The 16325-nt window shown below is 39.3% G+C and overlaps 1 protein-coding gene across 2 annotated transcripts in view; it reads right to left on the minus strand.

Annotated features, from left to right (window-relative positions):
* The window catches only part of Ofd1 (OFD1, centriole and centriolar satellite protein), a 54132-nt gene that overhangs the window by 37355 nt on the left and 452 nt on the right, over window positions 1–16325 (minus strand). For both annotated transcript variants that reach the window (XM_006528839.4, NM_177429.3), the window contains exons 2-9: window positions 16102–16200; window positions 11408–11608; window positions 7875–7943; window positions 7762–7792; window positions 4601–4708; window positions 3241–3377; window positions 2893–3066; window positions 1049–1155 (exon numbers count right to left, since the gene is read on the minus strand). In XM_006528839.4, the coding sequence (XP_006528902.1) occupies window positions 1049–1155; window positions 2893–3066; window positions 3241–3377; window positions 4601–4708; window positions 7762–7792; window positions 7875–7943; window positions 11408–11608; window positions 16102–16200 (926 nt within the window). The remainder of the gene's footprint in view (window positions 1–1048; window positions 1156–2892; window positions 3067–3240; window positions 3378–4600; window positions 4709–7761; window positions 7793–7874; window positions 7944–11407; window positions 11609–16101; window positions 16201–16325) is intronic.

Consider the following 16325-nt stretch of genomic DNA (forward strand, 5'->3'; position numbering starts at 1 on the left):
GAGTTCCTTACGGGAGTACAAAGTAGGTAAATGGAGTAGGCCAGGGTGCCTGGTGTTCAGCTACGTATATGAGACTATCAGGTCTGATAACTAAGGGAGCAGCAAAGCACACGAGCTATAGAAACATCAGGAGAATAGCCAAGTTGTCCAGCCTCAGGGCAGTCTGACAGAAATATTTCCATAGTTTCCAACTAATTATCTAATACTTTACAAGAAAAATCCCAAGTTATACCTTCTAAATCAGTTGATATCACCTTCAGAGCCAGGAACTCTCCCTGGAAATTTTGTTTTGTTTTTAGACAGGGTATTAACACCATGAGAAATAGCTCCATCCATGACAAGTCAAGTGGACTATTCTATTTTGGTTTTTTCTTTTTCAGTATAGTAGCAGGTCTGAACACCTGATTCAAATATCTAGGCAGGCCTAGAACTTACCATGAAGCTTAAGCTGGTCTCAAACTCTTGGAAATCATCCTGCCTCCCCCTCCCAGAGTGCTGGGATTAGAGACATGCACTACCACACTGCACTACCATCCTGCCTCCCCCTCGCAGAGTGCTGGGATTAGAGACATGCACTACCACACTGGGCTTTTCTTTGCCTGGGGAGATAACTCACTAAATAAAGTGTTTGCTGTGAAAGCATGAGGACCTGCATTCAGATCCCCAGCACCACAAAAAAGCCAGGCATGGTGTGGGAGATGACAGAGACACTTGGATGCCCAAAGCTTGCTGTCCAGATAGTCTAGTCAATCACTGAGCCTACCAATGTAAGACAGACCACCCCCCCCCAAAAATATGGAGATGACTGATAAAGGAAACCACCTCACGTTGACCTCTGACCTTAGAGACACACATGGGTAAGGCACCTGCATGTAACCTTGCAGACCACACACACACAATCTCTTAGAAAAAGCTAGAAAACTTAGACATAATACTTAGTATAACTTTTTCATATCCAAAAAGAACACATTTAGAAAAAGCTAGAAAACTTAGACATAATACTTAGTATAACTTTTTCATGTCCAAAAAGAACACATTTATTACTTACAATTCAAAAGTTTCGATTCGCTCCTTCAGCTCTGCTTCTCTACCTCTAAGCAAAGCTATATCATTTAGTAGAAGCTGTCTTTGAGCATAAATTTCTTTTGATTCCATCTGCATAGGAAAGCATTTACTTTTAGCAAGCAAGCAACGTTAAATGAAACCCTGGAACTCAGACATTGCTTCCTTATTCTAGAACACAATGAAAGCTACAGATACTTAGAGGAACACTTTCTCCTGGAAGATATTTCGATGAAGATTGCTTTTGCACAAAAATATACTTCCTGTCCACACAAAAAAATGAGTCCCTCAATGAATGGTAAACTACATTGCCATTGTTAGGAATATAGAATCTAGCTCTTTAGCATCCCTCATATTCCCTTACTCAAAAATTTGTAAGTACAGGAAGAAAAACTTTAAATATGCACATTCAGCAATAAAATTCCCAAAGAAGATAATCTCCTTGGTGATTGATGGTGATGCCTAAATGTTTGTTTCCAGATCATTCTGAGTCCAGTTACAGGCTTAGGTGAACTCCCAGTGAATGGGCCACCCCATCCGTGAACAGACACCACGAGGAGTAGGTAAGTTCCTCATCTTTACAGAGCTCACAATTTGGTTGAGGGAGAGAGAAACAATCACGAAAAGATGAAATGATTTCATAACTGAAGTATACAAAGAGCACATATAGGAATAGCACATGTATGAGTCGCTCAGTGAGCTGGGTAAGAAGCCACTTGAGATGGCTAGGTCTTTGAAGAACAATACAGCCTTATCAGGGACAGATATGGACAAGCGTCCAAAGGCATGGTATAGGCAAAGATGATGATAATCTTTAATACTTGCAGGTAATATTAACTAAATGGGGACCTTGGCAGTCACCTACATGAAAAATAAAGTTATTAGTCTAAACATAACCAGTATCTTAAATATCTATGCCTGTCTTCATAGATGAAAATAGTTCATTTCCCAGATACACTAGATACATAGTACAAGAGTCCTATATCATGCTGGATAACAGCTCTTACTGAAAAGCGCCAGCAAGGATGAAATCTAAGGGGAAGGATTCCTATTTCGAACATTTTCTAACAACTGCTCTGGATGAACACTGAAAACAGTGCTGCAAGTCCTGTTTGACTGAAGACATTCTCTTAGCAAACAAACGGGCAACTCTGAACACAGCCACTCAGACCCTACTCCTACTTCTGAGACTGCCATGTATCCCTTCATTTCCTTCAGGATGGGGGCCACTCCCGTTTTTACCTGCTTCTCTTTGCTTTCTTCATCCATGAGCAGAGCACCAAGGTCTTTAATTCCTGAGGCTGCCTTTCTCAGGTCAAATGAAGTTTAGCAAAACACCATTGCTCAATCCCTTCTACTTTCTCATCCCACAGAAAGGGGTGAGCAGGTGCTCATAGATGATCAGTCCTCCCCTCAGTCCTCCCCAGAGCCAGAACAGAAACCTCTTGTCACAAGAGCACATGGCTTGCTCTGCCCCTTCCTGGCTACTGCTGCTTCAGCTGGGTGTGACAATGTTAACATCCTTTCTGCTACTCCCCCTCATCCATAGAAACTACTTACCTCCAAGCCTCTCCTTGAAGTCCTCTCCAATTTGCCTGACAAGTTTTGAGCCTGTGTGCTGAGTGTCTCTTAATCAGTGAGGACATTCACCCCAGTGCTTTCTTTTTGACCACTGCTGAGCAAAGTCTCCATGAGCTTGTCTGTATTCCTGATAGCAGCCCTACCTGCCCCTCAAGAGCCTTGTTCCATCCACTGTCCTATCTAGATCTTCCACAAAGCTACTAACAGCAGCAGGACACAAACACCCAGTAACTTGTGCCTATATATTACCTCTCGGTGTTTTTTAATTCTTTCCAGAGAATTCTTCTCCTGAGAAATGAGGGCTTCATTTTTTGCTTGACAAGTTCTTTCAAATTCATTCTGGAACTCAGCCAATTCCTTTTCATACTTTCTTCTCTCTTCCATCTTAACTTTTGTTATTTCAGCTTCTCTAAAATACTTCAGCTATGAATTGAGCACAAAGACTAAAAATAGTTCCTTAAAAACAGTATAAATTCACTCTTCATTCACTTCATTTCTTAATAAAAGGCTGTAGCTGGCCTCCACATAGCCAAGGTTAAGCTAGTAGAAGATAAGTGGGCCTGGCTCTCATCAAGAGCAGCAAGGACTACAGCTTACCTTATGACACATTTCTACCTGAAGCTGGTGTTGTACTTCTTTCTTATACTCGTTTAACTTTGTCTCTAAAGATTCTAGCTTGGAACGGTGAGGAAAACCATCTGCAAATTGAGCGTCAATAAGCTGAAACTTCTCGGCTATTAAAAAAATAACACAGCCAATTAGGAAATATAAAATCAACTCAGTAAGCTATGCAAGAGGCCCAAAGCAGACTACACTAAAAGAAAGGTGTAGAGATGTCTGCTACCTACTTTGAAATATATTTAAAACCTGAGATAAGTGAACAGATAAGTGATGAACAAGTATAATGCAAATTCCACAGTAGCATCTATGTAGTCACTGTTAACATTGTTTCAACTGTTCTGCATGTTTGAAAATGATAATAAATTGGAGGGGGAAAAATACAAAGTAATCCTCTTCTCGGTTTTTAAGTGCAGAAAGCTTGAACTGGACTTGAATTAAGCTTGACACACATTCAAAACAAGAACTTTAAAAGTATAAAAACTATGTACTCTAATTCTTGCCTTCTACAGATAAAGAACAAATGGCCACAGAGTCTGAGTGACTTCCAGGGGGTTAAGCGACTATAGCACAACCAGGCTCAAGTTGAGGCCTGCTAACTTTCTCATACCAGATCTCTTTTCCCAAGACCCTTAGCCCTTAAACCAAACAGAGAGCCAAACCAACTGTGAAGCAGAGAAGAAACTTCAACATGGAGTACAGCTGCACGCGCACACACACACACACACACACACACACACACACACATCACCAAAGGGTACACAGGGAAAGAAAGGGATAGCAGGAGTAGATTAAAATATTGAGAGTTTGTGGCAGGCACAATTGTGTCACTGAGGATGGGCTTTATGGTTGCAAACACCCAAGCCAGGCCCAGGAGCTCTCTCTTCCTACTGCCTGCAGATCTTACTGTAGAATTCTCAACTACTTCTCCAGCACAATGCCTGCCTGGATGTTCCCATGCTCCTCCTCACCATGACAATGGACTAAACCTCTCAAACGGTAAGCAAGCCCCATGTAAAATACATTTCTTCACAGCAACACAACACTAACAAAAACATATACTAATTTAATGACTAAAAATATAGTCAGAGAAGTCATGAGTTTCCTAGTTAAGAGAAGTTAACCTCCACAAGTAAGGAAGTGAGGTGGTATGCATTTGTAAATACCAGCATTCAGAGGAGGTAGAGGCAAGACAATCAACAGTTTGAGGCCAGTTCCATCTACACAGTGAATTCAAATCCAGGCAGGGCTAAATAGTGAGACCCTGATTGTAAAATAATCAGGCAAACACAAAAATATTAACAAGCTAGCTAGCAGAATTGAAGAAAGCTCTAATTACCTAGGGACACTTGGCTGGGAAATGTGGTGCTTGTCTGAGTTTCCGCATCACAGCTCTCTTTAGCTTGATAATATTCTGCCAACTCCTTTAAGAAACTCATAAGAAAACCTAAAAGTGTAACATACATAGTTTTGTTTAAGAACATCATTCAGCTATTTTTTATTGTTGTTTATGAGTCTTGATTTATAGCATCATCATTTGATTACCAAGGGAAGGTCTTTCCAAGCATGATATAAACCTGAAAAGAAATAGAGATCACTATAACCACAAAAAAAATACATAAATTTACATATGGCATAAGATAAACTCAAAAGACAAATGATATATCAGGAAAGAAGGAGAAGTCTCATTGTAATGTCAAAGAACTCTTACAAATCAGTAAAAAAAAGTAGGAAAAGGGGGGCTGGCGAGATGGCTCAGTGGTTAAGAGTGCCAACTGCTCTTCCGAAGGTCGTGAGTTCAAATCCCAGCAACCACATGGTGGCTCACAACCATCCGTAACGAAATCTGATCCCCTCTTCTGGAGTATCTGAGGACAGCTACAGTGTACTTACATATAATAAATAAATAAATCTTTAAAAAAAAAAAAAAAAAGTAGGAAAAGACAAGGACAAAGTTCACAGGAAGAAAATTTAAATAGAAAAAAATGAATACCTTTTAAATGTTAAACAAATACACAAAACCCATAAATAAGTGCAAATTAATAAAAGAGAGACCATATTTTCCACATAACACTATTAAGATTAAATCAATGATAATGTCAAGTGCTGACATGGGAATCAAGGAGAGCAATTTGTTAGTGTGCTCATATTTTAACCTAGTCATTTTCAGCTTACACCGCTATCCTACCTTTAAGTAAGGGCACAAAGTATACATGATGCGCACTTAATTGCTTCTTATAGCAAAAAGCAAGCAACAACTGATCTCCTTCAATAAGGATTTAAATATGTGCCAGGCATGGTGGCGCACACCTTTAATCCCAGCACTCGTGAGGCAGAGGAAGGCGGATTTCTGAGTTTGAGGCCAGCCTGGTCTACAAAGTGAGTTCTAGGACAGCAAGGGCTACACAGAGAAACCCTGTCTCGAAAACAAAACAAAAAAAAAAAAGGGATTTAAATATGTTCTTCAAGAATGATGTAAACAAGTTGAAAGGACTCCTGCTTCATCAGCCTAAGTACAACCTTTTATCCCTTTCTATTAAAGATTTTAAAATTCTACTCCCACAACTGTAGCTTCCTTTAACTTCTCCTTCCAAACACACTACTCCCTTATCTAAAAATCACACACTAACTATGTAAACTCTCAATCATAATGGGAGTCCGTTTTCTCCTTCCACCATGTGGATCCTGGAAATGGAACTCACATGGTCAGGATTGACAACAGGGAACTTTATGTGCTGACCCATCTCGATGGGTCATTCTAACAGTGAGATGGGAACATTCCAACAGTAAGAAAGCTGGCTCTTACTATCTGCTCCCTATAGACTTAACTGCAACTTCACAATAATTACTAAGTCCTACTATGCACATAACTATCAAACACAGTCCAGTCCAATTCAACTGTTAGGCTCCACTAACTTTCAAAGTTAAGAAGCTCAGCACTCAAGCCCACGGGAGACCATAACAGTAACACTGTTTGGCCACAGTCTAGATTCCATCCAGGGATCACCTAATCTCCTAAATTTCAACTGTAGTTCTCTTTGTACTCATTTTTGCCAAAATTAACAAAAGATTACTGGTTATCCACAGAGCTCTACCCAAATTTTGGCACTTGGATGCTTAACACAATTGCTACTCAGTTTCTCCATGTCCCAGAAATGCTATCTCAGTAAGCCGGTAGCAAGTGTTAGTCAGATGTTTTTTGTACCAGAAACACTTAAGAAAATATGGAAACATGGGCAATATTATTTAAGCTATAGTACAGTGGATTATTCCTAAATATTACTTCAAGCTCTAAATTTCCTTCTCAATATTTTGGCAACAGCTATTAGTGGTATATAGTTTGGAACAGTGCTTTCTAGTATGGCAGCCATGTGGGTAACTGAATTTAAATTCAACAAAAATTAAGTTCACTGTTCAGAGTAAATAGCCCTATTTAAGCATCACATGACCTTAGTGGCTACCACATGAGACAGCAGAGATGGGCATTTCCAATAAAGCATACTTACACTAAATAGCATACTGCCTTAGAGTTCAGAATGTAGGGTCTTATCTATTCATTTCCTTAGCAGAATGGAATAAAAGATAGCCATCTTTTATTTTGAGTAATGATTCACTTGTATTTTGTTGTCCAGACTGATCCAGCGTTAGCCTTTGGAATCTGTCTCACTGTGGAATGTAGGCTCAGTTGCCATAGTGGAATTCAATAGGGAGGATCTCTGTTGCAGGAAGCCTACAACACCTTGTAAGCCAATTTACTTACCAACTACGAGCATTAACTGACAATTAAGTCAAAGACTAATGGCTAGTTGAAAGTAGACATGCAAATATTTGTTCATTAAGTACCAACTTATAAACATCCTAGCCTGGATGGCAAGGCAAAAATTCAAACACAAAAGGACCACAGCAGCATGTCACAGAGTACTTAAAAAGAGCAAAGGAACTATCACTAGCAGCTAAGTTGCCAGGTTAGGACACAAAGCTCATTACCAAGTCTAAAATACAGTCTGGCAACTGTAACAATATACTATATAAAAGGCCGTTATCAAGGCCAGGCGTGCGGCAATTTATCAAGAAAGTATAAAAACTCAATTAATAAGAAAGCATTAATAGTTTAAAGAAACTACTAATACATTTACCACTTCATAAATTCCATTTGTACCCCTTCATAAGTTCCATTTGAGGGGGCTATCTAATATAAAAAAGATAGTGAGCTCCTGTTACTAGTTTTGTTGTTTTTCAGGGGAGGGAGTTACTGTATAAATGTTCTAAACAGCAGGTATTCTGTAAATAGCATTTTCATATGCTAGGCTCTTGACTACTGTCTGCAGTGTTCATACCTGAATATCTAAGACTTATTACAAAGAGAAATATAAGAGAAATAACCCATCTTTATGAAGATAATATGTAATTCTTCTCCCTGATAAGCACAAGGTTTGCATTTTTGTAAGCAGCAGCACATATAAATATCTTGCTATTCCCCACAAAGATGAAGACTCCTACCTTTTTTATTTTCTTTATCAAATCCTGAAATCTGTTAAAAGAAAATATTTACTCTTATTAACTGCTCATTTATAAAAGTAGCAAATCAAAGTAGATCATAAAAACAATCTTACCAATGATTTATAGAGACTGGATGAGGGGTTAATCCGAATGAGTTGTAGTAGATCCTGCATAGTAAATATCTTAAAGAGAAAAAAAAGGAAAAAAAAGATTAAGTAGCTGTGGTGGTTTGAATATGCTTGGCCCATGGGAAGTGACACTAGTAGGAGTAATAGCCTTGTTGGAGTAGGTGTGGCCTTGCTGGAGGAAGTTTCTCACTAAGGGCTTTGAGGTCCTATGCTTAAGCTCTACCCAGGGAGGAAAAGAGCTTCCTGCTGAACAAAGTTCCCTCCTAGCTGCCTTCAGATCAAGACAGAAGACTCTCAACTCCTTCTCCTGCACTATGTCTGCCTGGATGCTGCCATGCTCCTGCCATAATGATAATGGACTGAACCTCTGAAACTGTGATCCAGCCCCCAATGAAATGTTGTAGTTTTTAAGAGTTGCCTCCGTCACAGTGTCACAGTGTCTCTTCACAGTAATGGAAATCCTAACTAAGACAAACTTGTGGACAAGTTTAAATGATTAAGATGTTACTGAATATAAAACTAAAACTCATTTCAGATTTAAAATAATATTACAGTTAACCCAATAATGAAAAAGTAAAGCTTTTATGTTGTTAACAAATTACAATAAATATATTGAGGTCAAAAGATCAAACAGTTTGTTATTTTTTAAATTACATTTATTTAGTGTATATGTGTTAGGAGGGTATGAACATGCTATGATATACATGTGGAGATCAGAGGACAATTTGTAGAAATTAGTTTAATCCTTCCACTGTATGGATCCTGGGACTCCAACTCAGGCCATCAAACCTTCATAACCAGTCCCTTTATCTACTAAGTGATCTTCCCTGCCTAGATAAAATATCTTAAATGAAGTAATTAACCTCCAAATACTAACAGGAATGAAAGAAATGATTAATGCCTTATAGATAACATTCACCTATCTGGTGAACCAGTGGCTATATGAATGAATTTCATGATCCTTAGTTATTTAAAACTGTAAACAAACTCTAGGTTTTACTATTCTTATGATGAATGACTACTGCATGCCTGAATATTTTTAATCACACAAATATTCTTAATATAATGTATTTCTGCTATTCTATGTATTATGTGCTAGAACTACCCTTAGAATACTGATACAATGTATTTTCAAGTGGTTTCTTTTTAAAGAAAAAGTTCTGGTTGGCATTTATATTATTAGAAACTACTAGTGATGTGAACTTGTTTAATTATTACTATAACTATATAACTATTACACAGTAAAGAAAATTATAAAACATATCATTAGAAAGAAGATGAGCTAAAAGTGAATTCTTTTTAATGACAGTATATCTATATCTGGTTATATATGTATATCTGGTTAGCCTAGGACTCACCAAGCTGACCTAAAACTTGTGATTTTCGTCTGTTGTCTATTGCTGAGATTACACATGTGTGTCCCCATGCCTAGTTTAAAAAAATAAATTATTTATGCTATCAAGTTGAATCTAGTTGTTAATAAAGTATAGCATATTCAAAGTCCAATCTTCCTTTAGAACACCAACACTGTTCTTATTTCTTAAAACTTTTGGACAATTACAAACAACACGTACACACAGAAAACACCAGGAATGAACCCTATTGTAAAAGACAGACTTGATTGACAATTATGGGTCATTTTGGGATAGTTGACTGCATCCAATATATCCCTAGATGTGGGATCTTGACAGTGTGGGACTCTGCATGGGGGGAGGAGAGTATTACGAAAACCACACTCAATTCTACTGCAAACCTAAAACCATTCCAAAAACAAAATTCTATCTTAGATAATATACAAGTACTGTGATGGTTTTTATATTCTTGGACCAGGGAGTGGCACCATTTGGAGGTGTGACCTGGTTAGAGTAGGTGTGTCACTGTGGGTGCTAGTTTAAGATCCTCACCCTAGTTGCCTGGAAGTCAGTCTTCCACTAGCAGCCTTTGGATAAAGATGTAGAACTCACAGCAACAACAGTGAAGTGGATCAACCTAAGCTTAGAGTGCTACAGAGGGCAGAGCTGGAGAAGTGATGCCAGCCCTTAGGAGGAGTCCAAAAGATCAAGTAGAATCCCAGACACTGAAACAAGAAGCTGTAACATTGAAATTGCCTTGGAGAGTCAAAGATGTTAAAGATGCCAGAGCCATGGGATACATGCTGAGGAAAGCTGCTAACAGGGAGTGGAACCAGCCCAGGAGAAAGCAGTTTGTTGCAGTCAACAAAGATGAAAAAGGAGTGGAGATCTGAAGACCACTTTGACATCAGCCATGGAGATGCAGAGTTTGGAGTTTGCCCAGCTGGTTTCCTGCTTTGCTTTGGGGATTACAGTTAATTAAGTTGAATGAATCTCAGAAGAGACCTTGAACTTTGGACTTTTAACATTGTTGCAACTGCTATAGACTATGAGGACTTTGAAAGTTGGACTAAATGCATTTTGCATTATGCTATGTTTAAGTATGGCCCACCATAGACTCATGTGTTTGAACAAGTCTATGGGGGCCAGGGAGTGGAATGTCATGGTTTGTATATTCTTGGACCAGGGAGTGGCACCATTTGGAGGTGTGACTTGGTTGGAATAGGTGTGACCTGGTTGGAGTAGGCGTGTCACTGTGGGTGTGGGCTTAACAATCACACCCTGGGTGCCTGGAAGTCAGTCTTCCACTAGCAGCCTTTGGATGAAGACATAGAACTCTCAGCTCTGCCTGTGCCATGCCTGCCTGGATACTGCCATGCTCCCACCTTGATGATAATGGACTGAACCTCTGAACCTGTAAGCCAGCCCCAATTAAAAGTTGTTTTTATAAGACTTGCCTTGGTCATGGTGTCTGTTCACAGCAGTAAAACCCTAACTAAGACAAGTACTGAGAATGTTAAGAATCACTTTAAAGTAATTAATAAAATGGATTATTACGTTCAGTGGTGATGAGAACTAGTTAAAATCATCAGAGTGATTAAGACATGTGCTTTCACAGTTGGGAACTTTATAGATTTTCTTAAATTATGCATTTTGCACTTCTCTAATGTAACTATAAAGCAGAGAAATATCTGCAGCAATCTAACACATTAGAAATCAAAATGTTCCGCCCTGTAATGCTATTTAGAAGCTATTCACTGTGTATAAATCAAAATCATTTCACCTGTCTACAGTCTGAGTCTTCATTTGAAACACATGTGCTCCCTGCAGTGTACCTAGCACAGTATCAGTTTCACAGTTAACATTACGGAAATGGCAGTTACCAGTCTAATTTAAACCACATGGAATGTAACATTACTTTTAGCTCCAAAATATTTAGTGATTGCACTTATCACTATTTTACAAAAGACTGAAATACCAAAGCCTTAACAACAGCCACTTTTGGTACTCATTTGTCATCTAACAAATATGTTTTGTTCAGGCATTGCATCAAAGATGAACAAGAAATGAAGCTATGCAGTCAAGGGGCAAGCAGGGTAATTACGTCGGACTTGAGTTACTAGAGGAAGAAATTGTCAAAGGAAACTCCAAACCACCAGGCTTTACCTTTTCTTTTGCCAAACCACTTTCTGGAAAGAAAACAGAGAGTGAATATTCATAGCCACATCTTTGTAAGTGGTCTGCCACCAGCGAGTTAGAAGCCCCTATTAGGAGGGCACTCCCTTCCACTGAAATGGATGGCGGCTTCACTTCTCCACTCAATACAGGATGCATCAATTCATGAATTAGCTGGTTTCGGAGTTGGGTCTAGTGTAAAAACAGGAAAAAAGGCAAAAGGAGTTACATTTCACCAGAATAGAAATATACACACATCTGTCCTATTCACTGAATTCTTTCTAATTTTCAAAATGACCCTGGGTCTAGGGGCAGAAGGTAGAAACCACTTCTTTCACAATTTCTCTTACCCCCTCAGTAGACTTGGGCAAAAGCTTTCTTTCCCAGCTCCCAAAACCACTGTCCACAGATTATAACTTGACTTCCCTAAAAGCAATTTCAACTGCTTGTTATCAGGAAATCAAGCCAAAGAGGATATTCTGCCACTTCATTTCAACTGTGGATTGTGGTGGTCTATGAAAGTATTGGCTCAATCCAGTTCTTGGGCATAATACTGATCAAAATAAAGTTTAGCTGTTTTTCACTTGTTCGTTTCCCAGTACAGGGTTTCTCTGTGCAGGCTTGGTTGTGCTGGAACTCACTCTATAGATGGATCAGGCTGGCCTCCAACTCAGAGATCTACCTGCCTCTACCACCCAAGTGCTGGGAATAAAGGTGTGAGCCACCACACTCAGTTTAAAATTTAGTTCTTAATAAAGAAATAACATACAGGAGGGAAACTAGTATATCCCAAGAAGATGATCAAAAATATACTTTCGGGTTGGCAAGATGGCTCAAAGAAAAAAGGCACTTGCCAGGTAGGCCAGATAACCTGGGTCTTCTGACACCTGGGATCAGAGATGGAGGGAGAGAATGCACTCCCAAAAAGTTGTCTCTGAGGGTCACATATGGAAATGTGCACAGCCATTCGTGTACCCAAGCATTCTTTAAAAAACAATGCACTATCACTTAGGGTATTCATTCATATGTCAAGTCACTGGAAGATAGATTTTTCACCATTGATAAATGATGAAATAAAGGGTCAGAGTACATAATTTTCTTCACATTACAACACCGGCACTATTCATTTGAACTTGAAAAAAATCTCCTAAATTAACGAGACTACTAAACGTTTAAACAGTTTTGACATATAGTTTGGAGATGTACAATTGTGCTTAACTTAGAAGCAAGTTGCTTGAGGCTCTGGATGAAACAAAATGTAGTAACTTATTTAATACAAGGAAGCACCGAAAGGGGTCTTTACTTTAGCTCTTTCTGCTATCCTTGAGTATGGGAGAATGCTGCTAAAACCTCTTTCCTAGAAAACAAAAACAGCATCTACCCTCCTGCTCCAGTCCCAAGGACATATGACGTATTGAAGTTCACTCTGGGAGCGACTGAGCTTATTAGGTTTGCTTACAGAGAAATGAGTGAGGTTTTATGTGTATCAGTGTAGATGCCCTTAAAGCAAGCAGCCACAACAAATGAATTCCGCACCCATTATGACGACTCCTTCCCCAATCTATATACTCTAGCCCCTGCCTGAGAATGGGGCCATGTACAATCAGAGCAGAACTGCAAACAACTATCAGGGAGGAGTGACTGGATACTCCAGAGGAGGTCCCATGATTCTACCCACCCAACAGTTAGGAAGGAATATCAACAGTCAACAAGCGTGGCTATGATGATCTTCTGTAAGCAGATCCAGCTCAATTCCTAAAGATGGTGGGAGTTTGGCATGGTATATATAAGCACCATGACAGAACATATATCTAAAACCCTCTACTTAAAAAGACATTTACACTGAACAAAATACACACACTCGGCATTATCTACCATTCACAACCTGACATAGTAAAGCAAAAAAGAAAGAAGGAAAAAAAAGGGAAAGTGCAGCATCTTCCACCAATCAAATTTAGAAGTAGCTTAATTAAATGCGTAATACACCGAGGAAATGGTCTATTCAGTCCTAGCTTAACCAATAGAAGAATTTACGATAACTTGCCTAAAGGAAAAAATTAGTGGTGGTGTGTGCTGAAAGGAAAATAAGAGCAAGAAAAACTAAAACGGCAATTATAAATGAACTGCTCTCTTGACAATCACAAAAAACAAAAAATACTTACTAGTAGAGACACAAAATTGACTTAGAGCTTCCCAACAGCCAATACACTAGGGAAATCTACTCAAAATTAAATTTTGCAGGCTGAAGAGAGAGCTCAGTCAGTAGTTTGCCTTACAAACAAAAAGACCTGAATTTGGTCCCCAGAACCCACATAAAGCCAGGCACAATGGTGAACAATTGTTATCCCAGAGCTGAGAAGGTAAAGACAGGAAGATCCCTGGGGCTCACAGTCCAGCTAGTCTACCTGAATTAGAAGAGAGCTCCAGGTTCAATGCGGAACCTGTCTCAAAACACTGAGGGAAAATGCAACTGAGGAAGGCACCTGACATCAACATCTGGCCTCCACACCATATATTAGAGAGCGCACTCCCCCTCCATATACATGACGCTCCTAAACAGTTTGGGGGCTAGTGATGTATCTCAGTTGGTAGAGTAGTTTTCCTTTCATGCATAAGACCTCAGGTTTGATCTCCAGCACCAAATAAACAGGTGATTCAAATAAAATGGGGAGTTTAAGGTAGCCCTTGGCTCTATACATAGTTCAAGGCCAGTCTGGGCTACAAAAACCCTGTCTCAAAAAAAAAAAAAAAAGTGGTTAAGAGTATCTGTTGCGTAATCATGAGGATTAGAGTTTAAATCCTAGGAGCTGTGCAATAAGCCAGCTGGGTGTCCTGCTAACACGAGGAATCAGACAGCCTGTTCAGGCCTCCATGCAAGTACAGGCACACAAACTACACAGGTGCACACACTCAGGCAGACATAAATAAAATCTTTTAAAAATATATAGCACGGAAGGACAGTTTTCACAAAGTTGGTGAAACTCAAAGCATGAGACAAAAATTTGCCAATCTTAACACACATCTCAGAAATGGTCTTAACTAGAGCAAAAAGAAAGAAACAGATGATTTGACAAGTTTCATTTTATCACTGAGTTGGATGTAGAAGATGCCTGTAATGCTAATCCTAGGAAGGTAGAGTCAGGACATCACCTAAGCTTGAGGCAGTAGAGTGAGACACTGTTTCAAAACCACAAAAGTTATGACAAGACCCACAAAGGGAACAAAAGTACCTAGACATAAATGACTTTGTAATTGACTATAAGTACAAATTCATTTCAAATAAAAGGAGAGTATAAATTAAGCACTAAATTCCATAAAATTTACATTATTAACTCACCTCTATCAGTCATTGAACTAAGAAAGTAAAAATTATCTAAATTTGAGAAAATGAAAACATGCCCTGCTTTTCCTCCAATTGGGCTAATGGACTGAATAAGCAGTCATGCTGAAACTGGGAACAAGACTTGCACAAAGGGCTTACAGATAATGATATCCATTGCTTAAGACCAAATCAAACTGAGACGTGAAGGATGAAACAAATATTCCCAAACTGCCTGTGAAATACACACCAACAATCCTTCCCTAGCCATATGGACACATTGCTAGAAACGCTCTTACCCCAAGACATAATGGCCCTGGCCTAACACCCCAGTACTCAGGAAGGAAGCAGAACCCTGCAAACTGGCCCAAGCATGCTCAGGCCTTTTTCCTCAGACAGGGGAGTTCTCTATACTAGGCAGAAAATGACAGGTACAACAAATAGATGAGGTGGAGACCTAGGTAGAAGCCTCAGTCAATAGGAGGCAGCGACCTCCATGACCTCTGACTGACCAGGAGGAATCTGCTGCCACTGAAAATAAGGATTTCAGGCAACCTGAGGAAACAGGAAAAGGATCCTCATATAATCTAAATTTTAAAATGATATACACGCCTAACAGCAGTTTGTAGTTATAATATATGATTTTTCTCTCTTCTGCCTTTCTGTATTTTCCGGACAAGTCTTAAATATTTGTATGTAGTAAAACAAGAGTGGGAAAAATTGGGCTCACCTTTCCTTAATTTCCAATTCTATATGTAAAATATAGTCTAAAAGGTATATTGTAAGGAAACACATTGAACTAACTCCATCCCTTGCTGCTACCCAAACTTAAGATGTTCTAATAAACAGTTGCTATTCATTTAAAATATCCACACTCTAAAATATCTTATGTGTACTTACTATTACTGACACAGGGTATCACTATGAAGTCTTGGCTGACCTGGAACTGGCTATTTGGCCCAGCTACCCTCACAAGAGATGTGCCTTCCTCTGCTTCCGAAGAACTGGGATAAAGGCGTGTGACAAGACACCTGGTACCATTCCACTATAGATTTTTTTCTAGGGAGTATCATGAAACAGACTGGGCTTCATTTTGTTGTTCTCAGACATGTAGACCACAGTACTCTGCTCACATTACCCTCTGCAGTCCGTTCCTCGCAAGTCCCCCTCCTGCTCACTACATAGACGTAGCATGATCAAAGCGAGACTGGGAACAAGATTTGTAACAGCAGCTTAGTTTTATGGCAATGTGTTCATTATACAGGTTATGTGCTACCTTAATGAATGAATTTAAATGTGGAGCCACCTGCGGTTAAAGGTTACACTTGTGGAAGTATAACGACACGATTGTGCCTAAATCTGATACCTGAAGTGTGTCCAGTACACCCCGATCCTTAAACGTCTGGTATAGCTTTTTGCGCAGTTCATCTTGACTCAACACATCAGACTTGTGGGGCATGTTGGACTGAAAAGAGAAAATGATGGGTTACCTAGTGTCAACGTGGACCTGAATTTCAGAAATCAGTGACCTCACCGGAAGCCCTAAGATGCTTAACGGACATCAAAACAAAGAGATGTCCAATCGGAAAA

This window comes from Mus musculus, chromosome X, assembly GCF_000001635.26.
Source record: "Mus musculus strain C57BL/6J chromosome X, GRCm38.p6 C57BL/6J".
Lineage (NCBI taxonomy): Eukaryota > Metazoa > Chordata > Mammalia > Rodentia > Muridae > Mus > Mus musculus.